The sequence below is a fragment of the Calonectris borealis genome, chromosome 26 (assembly GCF_964195595.1).
Source record: "Calonectris borealis chromosome 26, bCalBor7.hap1.2, whole genome shotgun sequence".
In the NCBI taxonomy this organism is placed as follows: domain Eukaryota; kingdom Metazoa; phylum Chordata; class Aves; order Procellariiformes; family Procellariidae; genus Calonectris; species Calonectris borealis.
In genome coordinates, this window is record NC_134337.1 from 2,887,543 (window position 1) to 2,913,437 (window position 25,895).

At 58.3% G+C, this 25,895-nt stretch overlaps 1 protein-coding gene across 5 annotated transcripts; it reads left to right on the forward strand.

Annotated features, from left to right (window-relative positions):
- The first annotated feature begins 1,696 nt into the window (after positions 1 to 1,696).
- On the forward strand, positions 1,697 to 22,245 carry KCNC4 (potassium voltage-gated channel subfamily C member 4). Of its 5 annotated transcripts, none has more exons than XM_075174013.1 (4): positions 1,697 to 2,443; positions 7,263 to 8,199; positions 9,748 to 9,933; positions 15,717 to 15,853. In XM_075174013.1, exons 1-4 carry the CDS (start codon positions 1,793 to 1,795, stop codon positions 15,851 to 15,853), a joined length of 1,911 nt encoding a protein of 636 aa, XP_075030114.1. In that variant the 5' UTR covers positions 1,697 to 1,792. The 5 variants fall into 5 exon arrangements, with proteins under 5 accessions (XP_075030114.1, XP_075030117.1, XP_075030115.1 ...); XM_075174016.1 differs by lacking the exon at positions 15,717 to 15,853 and adding an exon at positions 22,184 to 22,245 and having other exon boundaries at positions 1,703 to 2,443; XM_075174014.1 differs by having other exon boundaries at positions 1,703 to 2,443; positions 7,263 to 8,258; positions 9,792 to 9,933.
- The last annotated feature ends 3,650 nt before the right edge of the window (positions 22,246 to 25,895 follow it).

The following is a 25,895-nucleotide window of genomic DNA, read 5'->3' on the forward strand; positions in this document are numbered from 1 at the left end:
CCCTGCACCAAGGACCCCCTTATCCAAGTGCTGACCCCCCGGCTCAGCCCCCCACCCCAATAACAGGCCTGTGCTGGGCTTGGATCCCACCTACGACCCCCAAAGCACCCGCCTGCATCCCCCCCCAGCACCAGCAGTGCCAGTGCAGGAGTAAACACGGCTGGCAGGACCCGGTCCCTCGGGTCTTCATCTTGGTGACAGGCTTGTCCCCTGGGGCACCGCAGCTCTTCTCCTCCCCAGTCCCAGGAGATGGGGCTGAGCATCCCCAGCACCCCGGGGGTGTAAGAGCCCCCCCAAGAGAGGGGGGTTTAGGGGAAGGGCCCCTGGGGCTGGGGTGGTTGGTACCCTGAGTCCCAGCCTTGGCGTTCGTGGGTGCAGCTCCGGGGAAGGGGCATCTTTCAGGCAGGAGCCGAAAGAGGACAGAGGGATGCTCGGGGAGGGTCGTGGGAGGGAAGGAGGGCCAGGTCTGCCTGCAGCCACCCAGCTCCCCACCGGCCACGGACCCGCACTCGGGGTCGGTCTCTCCTGACCTCTCGGTGAGCGAGGGATTGCGAGCCAGGGAGGGATGGGATCTGCTCGAGCCTCTGCCAAGAGCTGGCTCCAGATCCGCAGGCAGCTCTGGGCTGCATTTCCCCTCCGGCGCGAAGCGGAGCTGGGGTGTCCGGGGTTCACTCCTCGCTGACACCGAACCCCCGAGAGCCTCACCGGCACGTCGGGCCCCGCGGGGAGGTGAGCCGGGGGCTGGGGGTGCGGGGGCCCTGGGGCGGGGGGGGGGATGCTGGGATGGGGGTGGAGGGGATGGATGGATGGAGGGATGGGAGGATGGAGGGAGGGATGCGGGGATGGAGGAGGGTGGATGGGAGGGAGGGCAGCGGCGGGGGGCTTGTGGGGCTGGGCGCTGGGGTCCCCGGCCCCCCGGCGGGGCGGTGCCGGCTCCCGTAACCCCGCCGCTCGCTTCCCAGCCCTATAAAAGCCCCGGGCGGCGGCGGCGCTTCCCCCGCCGAGCCCCGGAGCAGCCCTCGCCGCCTCCCCCGCGCCGAGCCGGGCCGGGAGGCAACCGGGGCGCAACAGGCCCCCCCCGGCCCGGCCACGCGTCAGCGGGGCCCCCCCGGCGCCGCAGCCCCCCGGGGAAGGCAGGGCCCGGCTGGCGGGGGGGGAGCGGGAGGGGAGGCGGAGGGGCGCATCCATCCCCCCCCCCCTTGCCGGCGGGAACCGGGGAGGCCCCCCCGGCCGCCGCCCCCCTCCCCGAGCCCGGCCCGGGAGGGGGGCGGAGGGAGCGCGGAGCCGGAGCGGGAGGGGCGGGCGGCGGGGCCCCCCCGCGCCTGGCGCTGCAGGTACCGGGGAGGGGGGGACGGGGACACACGCGGGGCTCAGGGCTCTGCCCCCCCCGCCCCGGCCTTGGCGGCGGCAGCATCCTCCCAGCCGGGCCCGCATCCCCCCGCGGCGGAGCCGGGGCTGCCGGACCCCCCTCCCCGAGCCCTCCCCCGGCCCCCTCCTGCCCGCACTTGTTGCTGCCCGGCAGGGCTGGGCTGGCTCCTGGTTTAGGGCGGTTTTATTGAGGGGGGGTGGTTTTGGAGGGGGTGGAGGTTGCAGCCTCCCCTGCCGTCCCCCAGCAGCCAGCGGTGTCCGGCTCGGCTCCAGCCTGCTCCCCCTGAGGCCAGAGCCAAGCCTGAACCCCCCCTTTTCCCCTCCCCAGTCCCATCTCTGCCCCCCTCTCCTGCCTCCGCCGACCCCCAGCTCCTCGCCCGGAGGAAGGGTGCGCGTAGCGTGCATCTCCCATCCACCGAAATCTATGATCAGCTCGGTGTGTGTCTCCTCCTACCGTGGACGCAAGTCTGGGAACAAACCACCCTCTAAAACATGCCTGAAGGAAGAGATGGGCAAAGGGGAAGAGTCGGACAAGATCACCATCAATGTAGGTGGCACCCGGCATGAGACCTACAAAAGCACCCTACGGACTTTGCCGGGCACCCGCCTGGCCTGGCTCGCCGACCCCGATGCCCAGAGCAACTTTGACTTTGATGGTAAAAGCAATGAGTTCTTCTTCGACCGTCACCCCGGGATCTTCTCCTACGTCCTCAACTACTACCGTACCGGCAAGCTGCACTGCCCTGCGGACATCTGCGGACCCCTCTTCGAGGAGGAGCTGACCTACTGGGGCATCGATGAGACGGACGTGGAGCCCTGTTGCTGGATGACCTACCGCCAGCATCGCGATGCCGAAGAGGCCCTGGATATCTTCGAGAGTCCCGAACCCGGCGGAGGGGCCGGTGGAGAGGAGCCTGAAGAGGAAGGGGGTAGGGAGATGGCCCTTCAACGCCTGGGCATGGATGACAGGCCGCCGGGGGCGGCGGGGGCTGCCGGAGGGGGTGGCTGCTGTCGGAATTGGCAGCCCAGGATGTGGGCGCTCTTTGAGGATCCCTACTCGTCCAAGGCGGCAAGGGTAAGCTCCCGAAACGCGCCAGTGGGGAGGTGGGATGGGGCCGTGCTGGGGTTGTGTCTTCATCTCCCCAACCCCGTGGGTGAGGTGGACTCTCCTCGTGGGTTACGTGGGCCTCCCCGTAGCCATCCCCCTCCTACCATGGGGCACATTGGCCATCTCCCATCCTACGGGAAGTCTCTTCCATCATCTCCCCGTCCCCTCCCAACTCATCGTATCCCGGGGAGCTGTGCTGAAACTGGGGGCAAGCCCACTTCCTGCCCCTTTCGCACCCTTGGGTGCTGCCGGGGCACCTCCTGGGCACACGGAGATGAGAGATTGTCAGGGAGAGTCCTTGGCAGGGCTGAGCCCTGGCAGAGTTTCAAGATGCTCTAGGACAGGCAGGGCTGCTTGGGTTCCTCTCGCTGGGTTGTGTGCATGCCCACGCCAAACCCCACGTTTAATGGCCCAGGTGTGGAGTGGGGGGACAGGGCTGGTGCCTGCTGGCACCTAAAGCAGCTCCTGAAGCAAATGGGATCCTCATGGGTGTCCTCAAGGAGCTCGTGCTCCTCTTCTACAGCAGCAGCAGCCCCAAAGGACACCCCATGCGTCTGCGCAAGCCCCCCTCCCTGCGCCCTGCAAGTGCCCTCGTCCCCGCACCCCTGTCCCCCACCGTCGCCGCGTCGATGCTGCCCACGCGCAGCATACGGTCCCCATCAGCACGTGCAAGCGCAGGCTCTCAGCCATGGTTAACACACAAACACACCAACCCCCTTCATCCACGCGCGTCCCTGGGGACCCGGTACACCACGTACACGCACACGTGAGCTCATACACGAGCTCACATCCCCCCACGACCCCCCTTGCACACGCAGACGATCCCTACCCCCAGACACCGACGTGCCCGGGACGTATCCCCCATAACCAGGCGCATCTTTGGGCTCCCAGCCCGTCTCGGGCACTATCCTGCACACGAGTCTCCTCTCTCAGCTACTCTTAGATCATCCCCAAAGCGCTGCCCACCGACCCCCAGACACCCACCCACGCCGTTCCATACCCATCCGCTCCCATCCCCGCGCCTGTGTCCCCCGTCACGCCCAGCTTATAAATCTGCCGCACACACACGTATAGATATTTGGGATCTAAATGAATTCTGGATGTGTTTAGAGGTGTAAAAAAACCATCAATCGTAAGAAATCCTGCAGGCATTTCACACCCACCAGCAGCGCGCGGGGCAGGGGGTCGGTTTGTCAAGGCGGTGCTTTTGCAGCTAACGTAAGAGCAACACGCGCACACGCAGAGGATGCTTGGGCAGCAAAAGCTTTATTCATTTTGAAAGGGGTACCTGATCCTTTGCCTGTCTCTGAGGGGTCGTTGCCTCCGAGATTTGCTCTGAGTGGTGCAAAGCTCCAAATTACAAAATAAACCCAAGCAGAATAATTCAACTCAGATTTTTCACGTTATTATTTGGTTCTGCTTTTCCCGTGTGCTGAGCTGCTCTCAGAAAGGCATTCGCTAAACCGAAGCAGGAGGAGCGTGTCGGAGGGAGCAGAGGTGGCTGTGATGTGAGCCCTGACTGGGGTTGGAGTGGGACCAGTCTGCACTGGGAGCTCCCCGCTTCCTTCTTACTGCTCTAAGATAAAGGCTGAGCTTAGCACCACCACGGGGACGGTGACCTTCCAGCGGTAACGTTCACAGGCTCTTCTGGGTCATATTTTCCCCCCTAAAATATCAGTATAGTTTTGCAATGGCTTAGGAGAACTGCTTTGGCAGAAGGGGAAACTGAGGCACGGGGCAGAGCAACCAACCTAAGTGAGCACAACCTGCCCAGTGCACCCAGTTAATGCAGGGAACCGTTACTGGTTCGGAGTCACCAGCACTAGGATGCTCCGGGACCCGTGAGCATCTCCGCAGGTGCAACGTTCATGGTGCTGCCCTGGCGTTTTGGGGTGGCTGAAGTGGGATTTCTTTAATACTGCCCCGTTTCAGAGTCTCCCCCTTCCTTTTCAGAGCAAAAGGGGTGCTGCCGGCCACGGCGTTTGGCCTGGGGATGCGCCGGAGCAGCCGGTCCGGTGCGTCTTGCCAAACCTTGGCAGCAGCGGGAAGGAGAGCGATCCCAGGTTGTGTGCATAAAACCTCTCGATCGTGCGACAGCAGTGACTAAGAGTCTCGGGGGCTGAATTTCTCCGGTCCTTGCTCCTCCTCGCCCGCGGAGCAGCCCCTCGGGCCCTGACTCAGTTGGCTCCTTGGCTATTTCCATCTTTCCCTCCTTCCAGCACTTCTCTCTCCCGGCACCGCCTGAGCTGGCAACTGCGTGAGCGTGCGGTTAGAAACTTCCCCCCCCCCCAAGTTTTTAGCATCTTTTCCTTGGAGCATCGATGCCCACGGGATCTTGGCTGCTGTGTCTAGTCCAGTCTCAGTGCAAACTTGGTCCCTAGTGTAGCTGCTGTCCCAGCTGGAGTGTAAAACTCTTCTTCTGCCCATGGGAAACTGCCCCGGTTGTGGTTTTACCTCCACTTCCAAACTCTGCTCACTTGTAGCTCGTTATTTTTCCCTTTGCAGCCCAACTTGTGGGGTCCTGACCTCCCTTCCATTGGCACTTCCAGGCTAGTGACCCCCTGTAGAGTCATGGGTTTTTTTTGGGAACACCCATCCCAAGCTGTTGAGCGCATGTTGAGATCGTGTAGATCATTGGCAGGTTCTGGAGGACTTCTTTGGTGGGACTTTCGGTGCTGTATTGGTGGCCACTGGGTATATACATAGATTTGATTTTATTTTTAAGACGGTTTTGGATGAACACCTGAGCTTGGAGCAGAGGCCAAAGCTGAGATAAGCCATCTCAGGTCAGATCTTCAGCTGACACAAAACTGGAGCAGCACTATTGACTTTGGGGGGGGGATGATGGTTGGCACCGGCTGTGAACCTGACTCTTCTATTTTTAGAGGTTGCTTTTGCTCCTGGGGCTAAATCAGATCTCACCTACGCGGCTCATAGAGCAGGGCGGTTTCATTGCCTGAGCGTTTGCAGGGTCTCACTCTCTTCCTTGGTAATTTTTTTCTTCCTATTTTGCTTTGAGTCTAAGTTTTTACTCTTCAAGTTTTCCTGAGATTCCCCATACGGGCAAACTCAGGAACGTTACTCAGCCCTCAGCTGAAAAGCGGATTATTTTGGCCATGCCACCGCTGTATAAACACACTTGTCCAGTTAAATCGGCCTTGCTTTAAGATCCCACTTTTTTGTTGGGTTTGCTTCCCCAATTGCGCACGGCTGATCGGCGAGAGTTGCCACCAGCAGAGCAGCATCACGGCGTGTGGTCCAAAGTGGTCTGATCTGAGGGGTATAGAGCATCTCGGCCCATCCCCGAGCAGAAGTCTATCTTTGGGGGGAGAGAATCATCTTCCAGAGGTTTCTCTATCAGTTAGAGCCTGGCTTAAACTTCACACCTAACTTTTGGAGGGCTGATGCTCTCTGTGCTGGACCCACAGGGCTTTGCCCTTGGGGACACCCCTCAAGGATGCTCTCGGCAGGCTCAGGGCTGCCGGCACGTTACCGCCGGTGTCCGGGTTTTTCTCAAGCGTGACTCAGACTGTCTCTGCTGCTGATTCACTCCAGCCGAGGACCCGGGCTGTCGTCTCGAGCAGGCTCGCGGTGCGGCTGCCTGCTGAACGCAGCCGGTCGGGTGGGTTGGACAGCAAAAGGTCGCATCCTGCTGGGTGCGGGCAGGCTGGGTTAGAAGCAAAGGGTGCTGTAGCAGGATCTGCTCCCAGGAAGCCAAACCCGCTGTGCTTTTGTGCTGGAGGAAGGTAGAAGAAGAGCTTTTCTGCTCGGAGGCTTTTTTTTTTCGGGGGCTCTTGGAAACAGATGCTCTGGGTAATGGACTCATCATGAGCTCATCCTGCCGGGGAGGAGGGCTGAGCAGGATTGATGGGGGGGACGACAAAGCGTTTGCTTTCTGACACAGCCTGTGATTTCCACCGCGTGCTGCCGGCCCCTCCTCACTCACATCCGAGGCGACGCCGGGAGGAGGCGGCGCGGAGGGGACAAAGGTCTCACCCGGTCGGGTAGAGGGGAGAAATGGGAGCATGTGGGTGTCACCAGGTCCAGGCATCAGCGGGATGCTGAGCTCTGCCTGCTCCTCTCCTCCTTGTCCTGCTCTCTCGGTCCTGGGACCATTCGTGGGCACATCATCCACCACTGACCCTTTGGGAGCGGGGACGGGGAGCAAAAGGACATCTCGGATACATCCAGACCCCCAAACCTCACAGTTGTGAATGGTGCGAACATCTCATTTGGGGGGGGTTGGGATGATCTCTTTGACTCAGCCCTCTCAAAGTTCCCTTTTCATGTGTTCCCAGTGGAGGTTTGCTCCAAACCCAGGCTGTTGCAGGTCTCCCTTCATCCCCACCACTGTCATTTCTGGCACATCTTCAGCCACAGCTGGAGGCCAGCACGCCTTCCCCTGTACACATCGTAGCACTTGGAGAAAGGTTCTGGGCTGATGGCCCCAGACACTGAGGTTTGCTGTCAACTCATGGGACAGGTCCAGGGAACCCTCCCCATGCTCCATCCTTGGTCTTGGGGAAGTGGGTGGCAGCAGCATAGCTCCTGGGGTGTTTTGAGCCTGTTACACTCATTTTAATTGAATGAGGACTTCTCTCATCCCTGCTATTGCTATTCACTAGCAGGGATTAGAAGAGATGTACCAAAGGCAGGTGACACCAGAAGCGTGTCTCAGGCTGCCCCAAGGTTGTTGTCACGGTGGTTCATAAAATTGCTGCTCTCCTCCAAAGAGGAGAGGTTGACCCAAATCAGCTAACGGTCCATGTAATTTCTACTTTTGCAGGTAGTTGCTTTTGCCTCGCTTTTCTTCATCCTGGTCTCCATCACAACCTTCTGCCTGGAGACGCACGAGGCCTTCAACATCGACGTCAACGTGACGGAGACCCTCGTGGTTGGCAACACCACGACGATCCTGCTGACGCATAAAGTGGAGACGGAGCCCATCCTCACCTACATCGAAGGGGTTTGTGTTCTGTGGTTCACCCTCGAGTTCCTGGTTCGCATCATCTGCTGTCCAGATAAGCTTCTCTTCGTTAAAAACCTGCTCAACATCATTGACTTTGTGGCCATCTTGCCCTTCTACCTGGAGGTAGGTCTCAGTGGCCTGTCCTCTAAAGCTGCCCGGGACGTACTGGGCTTCCTACGGGTGGTCCGTTTCGTCCGGATCCTCCGGATCTTCAAGCTGACACGGCACTTTGTGGGTCTCCGGGTGCTGGGCCACACACTCCGGGCCAGCACCAATGAATTCCTGCTCCTCATCATCTTCCTCGCCTTGGGGGTCTTGATTTTTGCCACTATGATCTACTACGCCGAGCGGATCGGAGCCAAGACGTCCGACCCCAGCGGGAACGACCACACTCACTTTAAGAACATCCCCATTGGGTTCTGGTGGGCTGTGGTCACGATGACGACCCTGGGCTACGGCGACATGTACCCCAAGACCTGGTCGGGCATGGTGGTGGGGGCTCTCTGCGCGTTGGCCGGGGTGCTCACCATCGCCATGCCCGTGCCCGTCATTGTCAATAACTTTGGGATGTACTATTCGTTGGCCATGGCCAAGCAGAAGCTGCCAAAGAAGAAGAAAAAGCATATACCCCGTCCGGCCCCGCTGGACTCCCCTACCTACTGCAAATCCGAGGAAAACTCTCCCCGTAACAGCACCCAGAGCGACACTTGCCCGTTGGCGGTAGAAGAGGGGGCGGCTGAGCGGAAACGGTCAGGTGAGACCCCAAAGGTGGGGCAGAGGGAGGGGGAGACCTCTGGGAGCTCCCAAGGCAGCGTTTTTGGTCCCCTGTGTCCCAGAGTCCCTGGGGACTGCCCTGCTGCAGGACCCAGCTCTTGGGTTGGTGAGAACTTGGTGCAGAAAGGGGCTGGGCCCTTGGGTGTCCGGGTATTGGGTGCCATGTTGGTGGACCAGGATGCTGCAGATCAAGATCCTCCCTCCAGGCAGGGGGGGAAAGGCCATGTCCTGCTCTCCTAACGGCATAGATCAAGCCACCGTGGTGTGATTCAAGATGTCCCTATCTAGCCCACCTCTTCCTCATGCTGACAGAGGTAGGACCATTTGCCCGATTCCCATCTTAGCCTGGTAATGCCCTTGGGGTAGATTTTCTTTTGCTTCCTCCCACCATAAATCAGGGTAAGCTTCACCAAAATGGTTAAATCCACGGATGTTCCCTGGGGCTTGACCCCACCTCCCCATTCATCTTCTAGTAGATGTAGCATCCCTGCACGGCAAGGTCAACGCTGCTCCAAATCCTGTGCTCAGGCAGGAGCAAAATCAGCCCCTGTACCTTGATTATTTGGTCTCCTGCACTGAGCTGAAGTTTGGGGTTTGGCCACTCTTTCCTTCAGGTCAGGAGAGGGCATGGCCCCGGCTGTGGGCAGTCGTTGGCGGGCAGCATCGCTTGGGCTAAGCCTGGGGGACCGCGAGAGCCCTGCCGCGGTACCATTGCTGGCCACGCAGGCTGCTTTGCCCTTTTCGTCTTGGTTTGCTGCCACGGCACCTCTGGAGCAGCCGGCATTGCAGTGCGGCAACAGGAGGGACCACGGTGGAGTCGTGTCCTGCACCGACGTGGCATTCGCTGAGGTCAGCCCTGAGCAGCCGCGCATCTGGCCACGTGTTTAACGGTGATGGTTCTTCACCCGTGGGGACACAGGGAGCCCCAAATGCCCCTTTATAAATCTCCCTTTTCCACGTGCCTGCGCATCCCGCCTGCTCCAGGAGCCCTGGCAGTGGGGAGCGGAGAGAGGAGCTGTCCTGCTCTGGAGGAGCAGGTCAAGCCCATCCCTTCACCCCAACACCCATCCAGGAGCTCAGGCCAGACCCTCACCTGGCATAGCTCTTAGCTAACGAACCAGAGAGTCAGATGACATAAATTAGCACTTCACCACTAACCTGAGCATCTCAGCAGTGTGAATTTTGGAGAGCTAATTCCCACCAACGAGGTGAGTGGATCTCAAAGACCAGGGTGTTTCTTCCCTGGCAAACCCTGCCTGGCTTCACGCAGGGTGTATAACCCTCAGCAGGAGTGAGAGCTGCTGTTTGCTGCTTGGGATTAAAACCTGGCATGGTCCTGCTCTAAGGTCACTCTAAGTTAGCATGTCCAGGCTGGGATCTGTACCTGAATTTGGGGGTGTTGCTCTGGGCCATCTGCAGTCTGGTCTTCTGCTTCCTTGCATGGTCTAAGCAAACCCTTCTGGCCACCCCAAGCACCTCGTCCTGTGGGTTTATCGGCTGCTGATGGGTCTCTGCCACCTTCTTGCAGACTCTAAGCAGAACGGTGAGGCCAATGTGGTGCTGTCGGACAAGGAGCAGCCGCTGTCGCCGACCGATGAGGAGAAGCGGCCCATGCGGCGCTCCAGCACCCGGGATAAGAACAAGAAATCCTCCACGTGCTTCCTGCTGGCCACGAGTGACTTCTCCTGTGCAGCGGATGGAGGCATCCAGAAAGGTACGGCTGATGCTGGAGGTGTGAGCTGGCCCGTGGGCTGGGGAGGGCGAGATGGAGGAGTGAGGTGGAGGTTTATTGCATCTGTCCGAGGTGGTGGTTCATCTCCATCTGCCTGCCTGGCTGTTGTTCTCTGCTCCCCAAATCCACTTGTCTTCCTGCCTCTCCATCTGCTTCATCTCCATCCACCACGTCTCTCCGTGCTAGCTCTACTCTTTTTTTCTCCTCCCCCAAGTCCTCCTCCCCTGATTGCCACTCTTTGGGGTCTGTGACCCCATGCTGGCTGCACTGCCCTCCTCGGGGACAGGTCTGTCCCTCTGCTCCCCAGTGCTCCGACTTCTCCTGTCCCTCCGGCTCTTCTCCCTGGGCCTCAGTCACCCATCTCAGGGTGGTGTGAGGGGGACATCTCTCCTGGGGAGGTGGTGACTGAAGGTGGTCAAAAGGTTTTCAGTAGGGGGAAAAAATCCACAGGCTTTTCCTTTCCTCTCCCTCTCTGATGTCTTTTGGTGGGTTCGGGCATGGGGAGCCGCGATGTGTCAAGAGCTGCCTTGCCAAAAGCAGCGGGCTGCCAGAAACGTCCCAGATGTGTCCTCTGGGTTTGGGAAGTGAGCTTTGCTAAGTGTTGAGGTTTTCTGTGGGAAACTGGGGGGGAGATGAGTCAGGAAAACACAAAACTCTTCTTCCTGTGACAAAACAAAAGTCCTCTTCAGCCTGGTCCCTTCGCACCGTCCTCCAGCCTCCTCGGCTCCACCAGCCAGCGTGCCCTGTGCCCGTCTCTCAGCACCCCAGCCCCTGGGAGGGTAAATCCAGTGCCTACCTTGAGCCACAAAATCCAGCTGCACCCTCGATTGCTGGGATAATTCTTAGGACACGGCTCGGTTTTTTAGTTCTGCAGTTTTTCTTGTGTGTCCAGGGTGGTGTGGGATGATGTAGCTGCAGAGCTGACCTACCTCTGCCTCCTTGGTATCACCTAATCCCAGTCACTCACAGGGAACGGCGCATGCGAGCTGGGACCAGGCAGGAGAAAAGATGATGTGCTACATCTCTGAGCTGCACACCAGACCTGTTGGCTCGTGGTGTTGGTGCTCTGGAGGCCCTCAAGGGTTTGTTGCCATAGCTCTGCTTGGGTTGGTAAAGGCTGGATGGGCTTGGGACATAGGGAGGACCTCAGCTTTGGGTCTGTGACCTCCAGCCCTGGTGCTCAGGTTCATCTCACACCCTCCTGGCATCTTTTACACTGGGAAGTCGCCTGTTTTCATGTGTGAGGCAGCCCTGCTTGTCCCAGCCCTGGGCCAGGTTCTCCAACGGCCCCTGGAGCAAGGGGAGGTGTTTGGGGGCAATCACATTTATTGCATTAGTAGAAGCAAATTGGTTGCTTCCTCCTGGGAAATCAAGGATTCCCGTTGGCGTTCCTGCTCAGCATCGTCCCTCAGAAAGAGGAAAAAGATGAAAAGCTTTGCTCATCTTTGGGCAGAAGGGTACTATACAAATATTTGCTTGAAAAGCCTCAGCTTTTTCCTGGAAGTGCCTTTTTCAGTGAAGTTGATCTCTTTTCTTAATGCCTGCTAATAAGAAGAAGTGAGGAGGCTGTAGTCCTGCCCCAGACTCAGGGGGATGCTGAACTGGAAGGGATGAAGGAGAGGGATGAAAGCCAGTGCTGATCTTCATCCTTACAAGACGCTCAAGTCAGGCGTCTCTTCAACCGAAGCATTTGAGCTTGGTCCCACTGAAGCCGGGAGAACCAGAGCAGATCTAATAGCTGAGGATCCAGTGATGCTCTTGCTGGGCTCCCAAATCACATTACTTGGTTGCAGGACACCAGGAGGTTTTTTTCTCCTTGCCCGGTGGCAGCAACAGCTATTCGAAAGGGCACTTTGGTGATCTTCATCGGTTTGTTCTGGTGTCCTTCCTGCAAATGTCAGAGTGCTTTTTACAATTAAATATAGATGTGTACGTGAGTCGCTTACCCGTGCTGAAATGCTCTTGCACCTGGGGAAAGGTGGATCTGGTCCAGAGGGGCTTGAGTGATGTGCGAGACCTTTTGGGAAGAGGGAACCTCAATATCTGCGTCCTGCTTGGGCTGTTGGGGATGGACTGGTGGGATGCGGGGGGGTCAGGGCTGATGTCTTCCCTGGTGAAATGCTCCAGTGTGGTCAGGGGTAGCGGTGACCAGAGATGATCAGAGGGGCAAAGCAGCCTCCTGCGCTCCAGCCAAAAGCTGTTGGGAGCCGCAGAGGCGCCTCTTCCCTCGGTCCTGATTTATCTCCTGCTGAGGCTGTTTGTTCTGGTACTGGGATGTTGGCAGCTCTGCAAATTGAGATGAGCTTGGTTCTGAGCCCAACTAGCTGATGGCCATCTGTCAGATCCTGGGACAGGTACTGATGTCTGTACAAGCTGTGGAAATCAGGAGATGGAGCTGGTTCACGAATATGCTGCAGATCTCGGCATCCATCATGGTTCAAGCCCAATTCCAGCGGTTGGTCTCATTGGGGCAGCTCAAAGAGAAGAGCTACCCCTGCCCACCACCCCTTGGACTTGGGTCCTGGAGAAGACCAAGCTGGATTGCAGTGGATTGCCATGCGGCATGTGTTTCTTGTCCCTGTTGCTGCTTCCAGTGATATCACCTTGCTCCCCGGCTGCCGGGGATGGCTCTGGACCCCTTATCTCCCTCCAGCACTCAGGTCCTGCCCGCAGTTCCCCAAAATGTGTCCTGCTGGGGCACAGACACGTTGGCATGGGTCTGTCTTGGCATGTGAGCACCCATCTTCTGCTTGGATGGAGTGATACGGAGGCAGGATGAGTCCAGCATCCCCCATGCCAGCGAGATTGGTTATGATGGTCTAGGAGAAGGCAGTGATTGAAACCAGAGTGGGATTTCAAGAGGAGCCACAGGGAATGGGGTTAAATGGAGGGAAGGGGATTTACCCTTTGGCGGCACACTGGGATTGCAAAATGGCAATTTTTGGCTTGGTTGCCAGAAGCCAAAACATTCATGCAGCTGATTTTTACTCCGTTGCTTGCTCTTAGTGCAGGATCTTGACCGGCATGTGGCTCGAGCGGTGTGGGATCAAGCGCGGGGATGCTCACGTGAGCACCCACCGGCGACGCTTGGCTGGGGGGTGAGCAGGGACAAGCCCACGTTTGCACGGGGACACACGTGCGAGTGCGTGCAACACGCAGACGTTATAAACAAGCACAGGCGTTCCTGGGCAATGCTGCCTGCTTGCATTACCCCGTCCCCATCTGCTGCCGGCTCAAAGCATGTGCGAGCACGCACGTGTGCTCGTGAGCCGCGAGCGTTCGCACGTGGGGAGCGCGGCATTGCCAGGTCCCGGGGAAGAGCCCCCGGGGGTTACCCGCTGCCCCACCGCTCTGTTTATAAGATGCCTCCATACGGCTCCTTGGCAACAAACTAATTTATAAAGCAATCCCGGTGACCTCAGTTAGCACCTATGCGAGTTGCTGGGATACCGGCTCCGTTAACGAACAGCATCGGTGGCAATTAGCAGAGCACAACCCTCCGGCGCTTTGCAGCTCGACTCTGTGGTGGCACCTGGCCCTGAGCTTGGTGCAAACCCACGATGGCCTTGAGGGATGGAGTCCTGAGCCAGGTGCTCCCACGAGCGTGGCTTTATGCGCATTGGGAATTAATTGATGGAGAAAATGAAGTGTTGGGCTCGGGGCAGGTTTGCCCTCGGAGCCCCATTGCAGAGGGGCCCTGGAGCAATCAAGCATCTTTATGAAGTGCTGCCCCAAACTGTGATGCTTGAGACTTAATCAAAACTGGCAGCATGATTTTGGCCCTGTTCCTATGCCCTCCTTCCGCCCTTTTCTATTCAAAGATCTGAGCAAGAGGGCAAAGAGCATCCCTGTAAAGTGCTCAACCGCATCAGCGGGTCCTTGCACTGCCAGCAAGCCCCGACCCCATAACACCGCTCGACAAATTGATGGGGTTTGGGTGCTGGATCCATCGGTAACCCCGAGCCTTCAGGTTGCATCTCGGCATGATTGCTTCCCACGCACACGGCTTAGGGTGGGATGCGGGCAGGGAAACGCGTGAGCTCTTCAAAGAGCCTCAGCGCTCCTGGAAAAAGAGGAAGGTTTGCTGAAGGATGAGCCCCATGCAGTTTTTTGGTGTGGTTTTTTTTTTTTTGGGGGGGGGGGAACAGGGGGGTCTTTGCATCAGCTGCTGTAGGTGGGAAACATCCCCAGCTCGGGATGGGGCTCCCCCCGGCTCAGGGCTGCGCTCGCTTCCCTCCTCTCTCGCTGCGTGGATTCACGCCAAAAAGTAAAGAAGGAAATTGCTCTTCTCTTCGGGGCCTGATTCTGCTCTCGCTTCCACTGCGGGAACTGGAAAAGCTTTGCTGAAGTCAGCAACAGGTTTAGGCTGGCGGCCTCCCGTCCCCCAGCCCTTTCTCTGCGTGGAAGCTGGAGGAGCCGTGTCCCCTGGGGGGGCCGAGTATGGGAGGAGGTTGAAGACTCCCGGGCCTCCCTGCTGGCTGTTGTGGTCGGGAAATGAGTAGGAAAAAGGTATAAAAAGGGGATAAAAATCAGATTTAAAGAGGTAGCGCTCTGGAGCCTTTTCCAGACGATGCTCGTGTCTTGGCATCCTCCTCGGGTGTGCGTGGAGGTGATGCTGCGATCGCTCTGGGGTGAGCGGTCAGCCCCGATCCGAGCCCAGAACACCCTGGCCGGGGCCAGCACCCGCCCTCGGCGCCTTCGCATCAAAGCAGAACCCAAAGATGCGCCATTAACTCTCCGGCGGGACGCGGGGACGGTTTCCAAGCCTGGCGCTGCCGAAGGGCCCATCCATCACCTTGTTTTTCTGCTGTCAGGGAGCCGCCTCCCTCCGCTCCCCCCTGCGTACGCACACGTGCTCGCTCGCACGCGCTTGCTCTCTCCGGAGCTCGCTGGTGCTTGCAGGGAAGGCAAAGGCGAGGCTGGATTTGCTCGCCCGGGGACGACGCAGCGTGCGTGGCACGGCGCAGGGCAGCGGGGCTCATCACGGCTGGGAGCATCCTTAATTTCCCATATCTCGGCAGCAGAGCTGTCCCTGCAAGGTGCAGCGATCCGGAGAGCAGATCTTGGGGCTCATCTTTGAACAGGGCTGTTGTTTGGGCCTAAAAATCCGATTTTCAGTGCAAATACTTAGTTTCTTTCCAGGAAGAAAAGTGGCTTTTGACCTGCGAGAGCATTTGTTCTGGCTGTTGCTTTTCAATAAAAGCTGGAGCGATTTCGGGCTCTTTGGGGGAGTGTGAAGGGTTCCCATGCTTAAAGCAATAGAAATATTTGCTCTTTAATGCAATTTCTTATGGAAAATAATGAGCACGTCTACCTGCTCCTTTCCGCACAGAAAGGTGTCAGCAGCAGCTTGCTGCTACAGCTGGCTTAAAAACCAGAGCCGGGGGAATAACTCCTTCCAAATCCCATATTTGTTTGAGTTCTGCTGCTTTTCCCTGATTGCTTCAGCCCACGAAATCCCCAGACTCATTCCTCATTCCGAGCAATTTGGGAAACAAAACCCAACACCCCCCAGCACCGATTTCATCTCCCAGCATCAATGACTCTCGAATCCTGGATTCGGCCGGCACGGGGAGCCAAGGGGAGGCGAGGGGAGGTCTGGAGGATCTGCAGAAGCTTGGTTACCTTCAAAAAGCCCTTCCTGAATTTTTTTCGGGGGTTGAATTGGACTGTGGGGCTGGGCGATGCTCACCCTGGTGCTCTTTGCTTTCCGAGCCTTGGGAAGGAGGCTGCTCGGCTCTAACCTGTCCGTTTTCTTCACCAAGGCTATGGAAAATCCCGAAGCCTAAGCAGCATAGATGGTGTGGCAGGATCCCCGGTGGGCTTGGCTCCCCTCGCGTCCCGCTGCAGCTCTCCCTGTCCTCTGCAGCGTCCCTGCTCTCCCGTCCCCTCCATCCTCTAAAACATCGCCGCCCGGATCCCGCTTTGTCGTGTCGTGTCGCTCTGTCCCCCCTTCCCCGAGACGCCGCGTCTCCGTGGCGGTGCCAGTGCCCGGAGGAGACCGAGCTGGGACATCTCCATCGCTGAGAAGCGGGTTCTGATCTTCTCCAGCCCAGCGCTGCCGCCGTGCTCCCCCTGCCCGGTTTGCAGGACCTGTAACGTCTCCATTGAACTTGTCTCGTGTCCATGTGTTTTGGGACAGTCCCTGGAGTAGGTGTTGTTTATTTTCCCCCCCCTTTGAAACCTTATTTCATCCTAAATAAATTGGGCCAACCCATGCGATTCCCTCTGGGGTTGAGCCCTCCTTCCCGTGGGCCGTTTGCATTTGGGCTAAAGGGTGGTGGAAACAAGGAGGACGTGTTGGCTCATCAAATTATATATCATTGTGCTGGAAATGGCTGAGTTCATATAATTTTAGGTCTTTTTTTTTTTTTTTAAAAAACAACCTCAAGTTTCTCAAGGCGACAGATGAATAAACCTCTATTCCCTGCCCAGCAACGGTTCCCCTCTCGTGCCTTTTTCTGCCTAAATCATACTTGCTCCTTCCCCGCTTGTGTCTGCTTCTCCATCCAACCTCAGGGATGGTCCTGGGGCTGAACGTGGCTTTTGGCTGAAAACCAGCCCCGAGGTCCTGGGGAGGCTGGAGGGCCCCGGGCTGGGTGCGGGGAGCAGGCGGAGGTTGGGATAAAGGATTGGCAAAATATACGTATGGATGCTCCCACGAAGAGCTTGGGAGGTGGTGGGGAGAGGAATAGGGGTCGCTGGGAGCGGTTGGGAAAGCTGCTGTCGAATAGTGGGGAAAGGAGAGATTTGAGATAAAGCGATGCCTAAAAGGATGGGAGGACGAATCCTCTTTTGCGATGGGCGCAGGGTGGTGGGGCAGAGCCTCCCCATGGGGCTGGGGGCTGGGTTTGAACCAGGTCCTGCCCCAGCCTTGGGAGGAGGAGGTTGGGGTGCCCAACTCCCCGTCGCACTGCTGGGTTTTGCTCACGTATATTAGTTTTGGGGATGATTTTGAACGATCTCGGGTGTCTTCCCGAACTAGAACAAAACCTTCCCTCCCCTGACTTCTGGCTCATTTCTAGCTCCGTCGCCCCGGCTCTGCCTCCCCGGAGGCATCTGGGTCTCGGGTGGCTGAAAGGGGCTGGTTTGGTGGGTGCATCCCTGGTCCCGACCCTGCTCCCGCTGCTCGCTCGGCCTCTTTCCTTCCCCTGAGCTCGGTGGGGCTGGAGCCTGGGGCCTTTCAGCCGGAGGATGGGGAGCAAAGCTTTGCTTTGGGTGTGTTTAAAAAAAAAAAAAGCCCCAAGAGCTTTTCGGGGGTCAGGCTCTTCCCATCCATCACGGCCAAACTGGAGCTGGTGCTGATGCAGAGCGGATCCCTTTGGTGCAAGGCTGGTCCCCGCACCCCGAAGGAGCCGGGCTGGATTTTGGCTGGCTCCCACAGCCGGGACCCTCCTTCCCAGGCTCCCCGTGCCTCAGTTTCCCTCGGTGTAGAGAAGCGTTAACGCTGAGAGCCTCCTGCAGTGAAACTCCTTGCTGCCACGGTGGAAGAGATGCTACATAAGGGGGAAGTGTTAAATGCCTCGTCTGGCTTATTTTTTTTCCTCCCCACTGAGTTGAAGGAGCTGACAGGAGGAGCCAGTCACCACATCTCCAAAACCTCCCCCCTCCAAGTCCTACCCAGGGCCGACAAGAAGCTCTTGCCTTTTATTTGGCTTTTCTTCTTTCCTTCGTGCCTTCTCCTGCCCCAGCCGTGAGCAGAGCCGCGAGAGTCGAAGGGAAGCAGAAAAGAGGCAAAAAAACCTTGGTGCCATGAGCTGGATCCTGGGGCTCGAGGGCAGGAGCTGAGCACTGCGTAGACCCGGTGCTGGAGCTGGAATTTCTCTGGATTTGGGGAGAAATTAGGATGAGCCGCATCCGTCCTCCGCCCAGGATGTCCCGTGGTGGTTTCCTCCCCTGTGCCGTGATGGTGATTCACCCCTCGCTGGCAGCTGCATTCCTTGAATTTCTGTAATTAAAGCGTATTCCCGCACCAACCGGCCGGGGTACCCCAGCAGGTTCGTGAATCACCCCAAAACCCCGTGAGCTGGGCGAAGGGGTGAGTACGGCGGCACCGTACCGGTGCTTCTCTGGCACATCCTCCCCTTTGGAGCGGGCTCCTCTGGGAGCAGGAGGAGCTGGAATATCCCCAGCCCGTGCGAGAGGGAAGGTCACCCTCCATGGTTTCAGTGGTCTCTGAATCATAAATGATCTCACCAAGGTCACGCGCTGGCTTTGGGGACGAGCCAGGCATGAGAAACCAGCTCTGCTGCCCCGTCTCTTGCAGAAGCAGCAGATCAAGAGACTCAGACTTTGGGGTTTGAGTCTTTTGAAAGCAGAGGATTAACCCCGGAGCAGACGCAGCCACAGATCCCGAGAGATCCCATCCTCCCCTTTCCCCCCCCACCAGGCTCCCAAAGCAGCTCATCCTACGCTGGAGTTGGTTTCCCGGGGTGAAAAACCCTTGGTGGACCCCCCAAAAAATAATCTCATCCCCACCGGAGGACCGAGGGCTGTGCATGAGAGCTGACATGGAGCCGGTAGGATGCAATTTTTAGCAGTGGCGTTATGCAACTCGGGAGAAGGGATGACTAATGTGCAAAAAGCTCCTCTAAAACAACCCGAGCCCCGAATGGGAGACGGAGGGATTTCAGTGGGAGGCACCAAACTGTTGAAAAACCCATCGCATCTTCTCCCTCTTCCTCCCCGCCTTCTTCTGAACAAGTGATTTGGGGGATGCAGGAGGGGGAAAACAGCACGTTGTTATTTTTAGGTGGGGTCCGGGTTGGTTCGGGGGGCGAGTTAGCAGGGGTTAATCCCCTGGGTAAGATGATAAGAGGAGCTGTGGTGGATCAGAAGAGCAGACCACTAAATATCTCTGTAGCCCAGGGTTTTATCTCAAACAGTGGCCAAAATTGGCTGCCTAGAGAATAGGATAAGAATAGAGCAAGAATATACGATACTTCCCCCGAATATCCTCCCAGCCGCTTATCTATGTTTAGGGATCTGGCGAGGAGCGCACGTTCCAGCTAAGGGGGAAAAGCAGCGGGAGAAAGCAAGGTTGTTTGATTTATTCTTGACGAAGTGAATAAATCAATAGGAGTCCGGCTGCCTCTGCCCAAGTCCTAAAATGGCATTTAAAAAAAAAAAAACCAAAACCAAAAAAAACCCGACTGGTGTGCAGCGACTGTCAGGGCAGGGAGCTCGCAGCCTGGAAAAGGAGAGTTTCCCATGGGATGCGGTGAGCGTCTCGGGTCTGAGCCGCCGTCTTGTTCCCAGCAGGATGCTGTGATTGAGCAGGAACATACAGATAAAGCACCGTGTATACCATACATACGTGCCCCTCGCCTATGTATAGCGTCATGCCCGGCAGCGTGGCACCAAGGGGAGCTTTATTGCTCCTCGCCCCATCGCGGCTGCAGATGCACCTGATGCTCAACAGCGGGAACGGGATGAGAGATGCTGCCCCGGTGCTGTTGGGAATCCTCGCATCCGTGTGTCTGTCTGCTGAGACCGGCAGCACTTTGGGACGGAGATCAAACCCCTGTAACCACCCGCGCCCGGGGCAGAAAGCAGCCGTGCGAGGGGGCAAAAGCCCAGCGGCCTCATCCTTTGGATCCGGGGGGGATCTGGGGACCGTTCCCCCCTCCATTGTCCGGCAGCAGCTTCTTCCTTCTCTCTTCCTCCTGGCAGACTGGGAGTCCAGTGCTGCGTGGAGACCGCGCCGCCAGCCCGGCCTGCGTGCAAAGTATTAATTGTTATTATTGCAACAACTGCTCTGTTTCTCGGGAGATGCCTGAAAGAGCTGAGAAAATAGAAAGGCCTGTCAGGCAGGCGGGCAGGAGGTTAAGATGTCAAGAGAGTAATTGCTCTACCCAGAAGCAGCCTGTTTCTGGCTTCCCCGGCACTGCCAGGAAAAATCCTCAGTGCTTATTTGATGACAATTAAAAAAAAAAAAAAAAAATTTAAAATAAATAGCAACCTCATCCCTTCCCCATGCTGACGAGGAACGGGGAGAGCAGAGGCAGATGCAAAATAAGATGCAGTTGAGCTTATAAATAGGTGCCTCCCAGCTCCCAGTCTGTTACTTCCTTACCTCCGCCCGGGCAATCCATCCTTATGCTTTTCCCCCACGAAAAGGTAAATGGAGGCTCAGAAAGAATTTTACGAACTGCTGGGGAGCGGGTCGTGCTCCTCCTCTTGTACCCCCCGAGGCTGCGCCTCTGCCCCTCGCAGCCCGGCTTTTGCTCCGTCGTCGTGAAATCCCCCCGACTTTACGTGGTCCGTGGAGACGGGCGTTGCGGGAGATGCAGATGTTGGCCGGGAGGTGTTTAACTGCAACATCTGGGGAGCGCGGCGGGGTGCCGGCTCTTCAAACCCCTCCTGGCGCAGGGGGGGAAAAGAAAAGGGACCTGCAAAGTGTCCTGGGGTGGCCGGGGGGGGCTGCGGGGAGCCGTCCCTGCAGGAGGGGTTTGGTTTTTGGTGATTTCTCTTTCAGCACCTCCCGAGCCTCTTGTCTGCAAACAGATCTTTAACGGGGGGAAAAAGAAAAAAGCAAGGGGAAAAAAAAAAAAAGCAAGCGCACTGGCAGACCGAAGCGGAGTTAGTGTAGGACCTACCCAAACGTTGCGCTGGAGCAGCTGGAGGCGGGCAGCCCGCGGAGGCAGCGCTTAAGGGTGTTTGGGGAGATGCTCGTCGGGGGAAAGTGGGACTGTGAGAACTCACCATCCCTGGAAATCTGGGGAGGAGGATGGCCCCGGCAGCACCGCAGCAAACCCGGGGGATTTTCAGGGCTGGCTCACGGCCGGGCTGTGCCGAGGAGGGGGTGGCAGGGCATCACCCCGCTGCCTTTGGGTGGCAGATCTGCACCCAAAAATAAGGGCCGAGGAAGGAGCCCTACGCTGCAGAGGGGCTGCGAGGGGCTGGGACCCGCCGGCGGTGCGGAATCCAGCCGGTAACGACAAGCCGAGACAGGAGAGCGGTTTTCTTCCTGGTGGCTTTGTCTGGGGGACAGCGATTAAACAACAACAAAATCTCGGCTGTCGTTATTTATTTTTAGTCGTGCTAATTTTTTCCGAGGCTGGGAAGCTGCTTTCCAAGGCAGATCCCCGGAGGATGTGGGCAGCAGGTCTCGAGCTAGCACACAAAATGGCTTTGAACGGGGAGGAGGAGATGGGAGTTAAAAGCCGAGTCGTGTCCCTGGTAAATCAATCGACCTGACGGAGAATGTTTCTAGCAGGCCACGAGCCCTGCCGAGAGCTTTTAGCCGCTCGCAGGAGTGATTGAACCAGGAGCCGTGATATTTTTCAGCAGCCGCTTCGCGCGTGGCCAGCGCTGGTCCCCAAATTGCTGCTGGGGGACGGTGCTGGGTCCCCTGAACCGGTCCATCGCGGCAGCTCGGGAGGTGGGGACCTCTCCTGCAAGCCCTGGGATTTAGGGGCTTTAATCCCAAGGGTTTTTTCTGGGATGTGGGGCTCTGAAAAGCCTCTGGGCGCTGCTCACCCAAGCTGCGCAGTGATGCTCAACGGAGGATGAGAAAATGGGGGGGGGAAAATTTTGGGGAAAAATGAGATGCTTTTGGAGCTGTGTTCGGTCCGCAGGGGGGAAAGTTGGGTCAAAGCCACGGTCAGGAGCTGGTGTTGGGTTTTGCAGCAAAATCCCTGGGTGGAAAGGGCAGCTCCGTGGCTTATCGGGTGATCAGGAGCTGTCTCCCCGTCTGACGGCCCCTCGCCTGGAAACCGGGTCCTGGCACACGGGTAGAGGTGGCGTCGTGACTCAGAGCTCCAATCAATGTTAATTAATTCAATGATAACAAATGAGAGAGAGAGAAACAAGAAAAAACACTGCGGGATATTAATGCACCAGGCTTGGCTTTGGGACATCTGGCTTGGGGTTGGCTTGGGAAGTTTTGGTCAAGAGCCGCGGGATGACTTCGTTCCTCGGCTCTTCATTTTTACCCTCAGAATCGCCCTGACTCCCCAGCTGGTTTCTTTCAAGAATCGTTTCCCAAGTCTCCATCTCTGGGTCCATTCTGAAGCTTTTTGAAAACATTTTTTCCTGATTTACTGATGGAATAGCAGCATTTTATCCCTCCGGAGAAGGCCACTTCACTTTGTAGTTACTCTGTTTTCTGCACCCTGCAAAGTTTGGGTCCCCTGGAAGCTCAGTCTCGCTCTCCTCTCCTATTTCTCCACAAATAGCCGACGACAGCAGTGTCTAACGGTGTGTTTAATACTTGTGTCTTTAATTGCAGACACCTGCCAAGACGTCCTCTCTTCCAGTTACCCCCAGGGTGAGGTGGTCACCTTCTCCTGAGCCCCGGCGGGATGCAGGCAGCGCCCCGGCGAGGGATGCTCTCCCCGAGGGATGCTCTCCCCGAGGGATGCTCTCCCCGAGGGATGCCTTCTCCGAGGCAGAGGGATGTGTACCCCGAGGGACGCTTTCCCCGAGGCGGAGGGATGCTGTCCCTGAGGCTATGGGATGCTTTCCCCAAGGGATGCGTTCCCCAAGGCCAAGGGATGCTCTCCCCAAGGCTCAGGGATGCTCTCCCTGAGGCCAAGGGATGCTCTTCCTAAGGCTGAGCGACGCATTCCCCAAGGGATGCTCTCCCCAAAGCGCAGGGAGGTTCTTCCCGAGGCCAAGGGATGCATTCCCCAAGGGAGATGCTCTCCCCGAGGCCAAGGGGTGCTCTCCCCAAGGGAGATGCTCTCCCCGAGGCCAAGGGGTGCTCTCCCCAAAGCCCAGGGATGCTCTCCCCAAAGCAGAGGGATGCTCTCCCCAAGGCTGGGACATGCATTCCCCCAGGGATGCTTTCCCCGAGGAGCTTTGCTTGCCCACCGCAGCAGCCCAAAGCTCCGGCTGCCAGCTCCGTGGCCGGGAGGGGGGGGGTTGGCAGCCGGGTTCCCCCCCCAGAGAGGTGCCGCAGGGCAGCGGGGCCGGGAAGGAAAGTCGGGGTGCCAGGGGCGGCCCCGCTCCCCTGCCTGCTGCCAGCCCTGCCACGTACACGCTGCCCGGCTCCCCAGCGCACCCCTGGGCTGCCCCCCTCCCCTCGCCCACGCTTTCGGATGCACCTCGCCCCTCCGCCTCCGGAGACTCGCCAGCTGCTCGCCCGAGCCATCGCCGCCCGCGGCTCCATCCGTGCTCTGACCACCTCCATCGTCAAACGGCCGCTGGGGACCCTTCTCCGGGGTTTCGAAGGCTCCATTCGAGGTGCCACGAGCGGGTCGCTGCACCATCACCCCCCCTCTCATGGGTGCTTACCCCGGGGCGCAGACCCCGAGCGGACGGGGAGGGGACGAGCGGGTCGGTTTGGGCGCGGGGACGGGGACGGGAAGCAATAGGTGAATGAGGTGGGGTGAACCCGGCTGGCCTGGAAGGGTCAGTGACTTTCTAACGCTGTTACATATCTGTGATCAAGGCAATACTACTCCCATTTCTGTCTGTCCTGTACGCATGCCTCTACCTGTCCAACCGTACTAGAGTTCGAATAAAGACATCCATGAGCTGAGTCAGCTCCCGAACCCCTCCTGCCTCCGCATTTCCTCGCCCGCCGGCTGCCTGCGTGCCCACAAAGCCCTGTCCTGACCCCGGGTGTCCCTGGCAGCGGGGACGGTGATTTCAGCAGCAGCGTTGCCTGGATGTTGTGGCCGAGCTCCTTGCTTTCTCACACGGCTTGGATGAGAGCCCGCTGGAAAGCCCATGGCAGACTGGTTTCAACATCCACGCGATATTCATTTGTGGAGGGAAAGGCACTGCAGAGCTGACAAATGCATTGGCTCTGCCTGCTCTGACTATCAAAGACGAAATAATCAGCATTATGGCCATCCCGGTGCCATCCTTAGGTTTCAGAGTGAACACCGCATTGAGGTGAACGGGCTGGTCCTCCCCGAGTTGGGCAGCCTGGCCGCAGAGCCGAGCAGACGGCACTAAGCTGATTCGTGGGTTTAGGGCTGAATATTTCACACCCTTTTGGGGCTGGGGTGCTCCCGGTGTTGCCTTTTGACCGGCTCCAAAGGAGGTTTAACCCCCCTGCACCCCCCGAGGCGCAGCGTGAGCCCCCAGAGAGCTGAAGAGACCTGGCACGACTCCGATCACCGCTGCAGTGAGTTGGAGGGGCCTCAGCTGACACCTCCAGGATGGAGATTTTGGGGCTCTACCTGCTGACAACCCACCCCAGGGGCCATGAGGTCTTTTATTTGAGACCGGCAGCACAGGGAGAGGCCGGGCCGATTAAAACTGGGGGAGAAACCAAAAAGCTGCCACGAAACTGAAAAGAAAGCAGTCACAAATGTGAGCAATCAGTGGCCGGAGGCCAAAGAGCAATTAAAGCGAGAGCCTTCCTCCGAGGCCGGGAGCGAGATGCTCCGCTTCCCGCTGCGGCTGCAGAGAGCCCTTGCGAGAGCCCCGCGGTGCCGCTGGCTCCCTGGTGACACTGGATGCCGTGGCCCTTCTCCGACATGGTCACGGATTGATGATCGGATCGATGCCGAGGGCTTGGCTCGGCTGATCAGGGATGCTCCTTCAGGGGATGCTGGGTACCTGCACACCCCCGGGGTCCTGCTCACGCACCGTTTGGGGACCGGGAGCGCTCGGAGCATCTCGGTGGTGCTCAGGACCTGCCAGGCTGCTTGAGGGTGACCTCGAGGGGACCAGGACAGCCTGACTCTTTGGGAGGTGGGTTTAGGGACAGGGTGGTCACCTTGCGGGTGGCTGGAGATGTCCCCTGTAGTGTCCCCCAGCAGCAGGACAAGATCCTTTCTCCATCCTGGACAAAGCCTCTTCCCATCACCGTTCCGTACCACGTCGGCCGTTTACAACCTGTTCCCCCCGACCCCTGGGCAAAAAAATTAATCAGGAGGAACAAAGCGGTGGCTCAGGGACCGAGTGTGTCCCCAGGGACCCCCCGGCTCCCCAGGGTGCCCCTCTCCTTCCTCCTCGCTCTTCGGCTGTTGGCTCGGCGAGAGAGGTAAGTCCCTCTACGCCCGACCCTGGGGCTATAGGATGAGTGTTATGGCCTCAGCGTAGGTTTGGGGCAGGCAGGTGAAGCCTTGCCAAGCCTTTCTGAAGCTGCACCAAGGTGAGCCATCAGCCAGGTAAGGTCCCTCACCCCAGGACACCCTGGGGGGGCTCCGAGTGCAGGAGGGGGGTGAAGCCCCCATCCCAGATCCCCAGATGTTGCAGGGCTTCCTTAGCTTCTGCTCTGGATGCTCCATCGTGCCAGGCTGGGGCTGTGCACTGGGCACCCCGACTTCCTGATGGACCACGGAGGGTGGGGGGATGGAGACGGGAGAGGCGGGACCCCCGGAGGAGCCGAAACCCTCTTGGGGTGCTCCCTCCTGGGGAGCACCAGGACCAGCTATGGAGGAGCAACAGCTCCCGGAGGGAGCAGAAAGCCCAAAGGGGAGCAGAAAGGGTGATTTTGGCCCTGCTCCTGGCCCTGCCCCAGGGACCACCACCGTGTGCCGCTTCGGCCATCCCCACGAGGAACTCAAACCATTTTTGGACCCACACATCCAACTCCCCAGCGGGCAGTGGGATGCTCCCGGCGTTCCCCGTAATCCCCACGGAGCAGCCCATTCCTGCCGGCGGGCGATCCCAGCCGAGCCCGACAACTCTGGCAGCCCCGGCCCAGGGCTGGCGGGGATTTCGTTAGCACCGCTGCTCGTTTGGAGCCGCAAGGCTTGGATTCGGGCGCTTTTGGCATGACTCCCCTCCTGGACCGTGTCTCTTGGCTCTCCATCCCTCTGGGTATAAATCCAGCACCAGCCAAGCGGGAGGAGGGGGACAAGGGATGGGGATGGAGCCTGGCACAACGTTACACCCCTCAATTTGTTTTCCCGAATAAAAACTCCCTTTTCCCCATCTCCAGGAGCATTTTTGACTCTTTTCCTTTATTTTTGAAGCCAAGGAAAGACCAAGCCCGGAGGGAGGCACACCCGAGGACACGCAGCGGGGACCGGCAGGCT